Source organism: Frankliniella occidentalis, unplaced genomic scaffold, assembly GCF_000697945.3.
Source record: "Frankliniella occidentalis isolate FOCC.00 unplaced genomic scaffold, Focc_3.1 Scaffold303, whole genome shotgun sequence".
NCBI classification, from domain to species: domain Eukaryota; kingdom Metazoa; phylum Arthropoda; class Insecta; order Thysanoptera; family Thripidae; genus Frankliniella; species Frankliniella occidentalis.
In genome coordinates, this window is record NW_026267428.1 from 101050 (window position 1) to 102520 (window position 1471).

A 1471-nucleotide genomic window follows, 5' to 3' on the forward strand; every position below is an offset into this window, starting at 1 on the left:
GACGGGGAGTTACTTACCTCCAACGCACCCAGCGAAGAAGTCCAGAGCCATTATCAGCGGATTTTTGATATTTTATATAGGAGGACCCAAACTGTGAAAGAAGCAGAACATGGCATTAGGAATATCCTGAAGAAGAAAAAGAAACCGACACGCAGATGTAACAAAGTGTCTATCGGACGCAAGTAGAGACGACGCATATGGGCGCAAAAAGAACTATTCAAAGTGTAAAGAATGAATGATGGAGATCAAGAGTAACTTCATGACCGTCTGCCCCGGATGCGTAAGAGACGCGCGATTGGGGGGGGGGGGGGGGGGGGGGAGCAGAGACCAGCCGTCACGGTCAAGAACAAATTTTTATCTTCTCATTCGAAACTAAAGGCACACCGCCATTCGCTCACAGCCGGGACGGGTTAGGCGGGGGCGGGCGGGATAGGGTAGTGGAGCGGGGTGGGGGGACCATGCTGCGATGCTGCGCCGTGGACCGCCGCCGCCACAGACGGCGCGATAGACCAAGAAGAGTTGCCACCATCGCGTTGCAGTTTGTGACCTCGTTATGAACGGGGGCTTATCTCGGCTGATTAACTTATAATAGTCTCCTCGCACGGAAAAAAGTACTGGCTGCGTGTTCCGGGGGCGACATAAAGAGCAGCTGGGCAGCAGATAGTAGTCTGCTCGGGGCTGCGGGCGGGCGGGGCACCCACTCCCGCCCACCGGCCGGACCAGCCGCCCCCGCCGCGGGGTCCTTTGAGAGGGGCGCGCCCCTCCCACGCGCGGGTGGGGCAGGTGTGCGGGTGAGGCTGAGGCGAGTGAGATAGTTGCCCGAAACTATTCAAAACCGGCGGAGACCGACCCCCACCCCTACACCCCCGTATTCCCGTGCGGCCGGCCAAGGCGCGCTCCCACCCGCCCACTCAACATCAAAACGTTATTTTGACCTGGTTGCCCGCGAACCGCATTTCTGGCTACATCTCTCTTACAATTTCCTCCTTCACTCCCGCTACCGCAACCTTCTCCTCTCCTCACAAAGCCTGCGGCAACCAAAAGCAAAAGCGTTTACATCTACTGCGTCACAGCCACCCTCTCGCGGGGAAGGCCACTATGCTCTGCTCCATGGGACAAAAGAAAGAAGTAAATGAACACGCTTTACGACGTCGCTACGACATCCACGTGACACGCGACGCGTTTTCGGTCGGAGATGACGTCGGGTCGTATCCCCATGTCAATATTTCAACGAATCGGAAAATCTCGTCAGTCCATATCGGCGCGACGACGTCAAGATCGGCTAGAGTGTTATTTAGTGAGTGGCCGGCCTACGCACCGGCAAGGGGCCAAAACAAGACGTGTGATGCATCGGGGTGACCTCTGACCCCGCCGCGACGCCCCGCCACCATCCCGGCCACGAGCGATAATTTACGGACGAGCTCTCCTAGAAGCCTGGCTCGACGCGACGGCACACCCCCAGAAGCCTCCC

The 1471-nt window shown here is 57.6% G+C and overlaps 2 protein-coding genes across 2 annotated transcripts in view; one reads left to right on the forward strand and one right to left on the reverse strand.

The window, feature by feature from the left end:
- LOC113216424 (mitochondrial basic amino acids transporter) overlaps window positions 1–1471 on the reverse strand; it is a 30211-nt gene that overhangs the window by 11090 nt on the left and 17650 nt on the right. Inside the window, exon 2 of the mRNA XM_052273805.1 lies at window positions 18–91. Coding sequence (XP_052129765.1) covers window positions 18–51 — 34 coding nt within the window. The 5' untranslated portion in view covers window positions 52–91. The remainder of the gene's footprint in view (window positions 1–17; window positions 92–1471) is intronic.
- The window catches only part of LOC127750980 (uncharacterized), a 31118-nt gene continuing 29885 nt past the window's right edge, over window positions 239–1471 (forward strand). The window contains exon 1 of the mRNA XM_052273808.1: window positions 239–251. Within this exon, the coding sequence (XP_052129768.1) occupies window positions 239–251 (13 nt within the window). The remainder of the gene's footprint in view (window positions 252–1471) is intronic.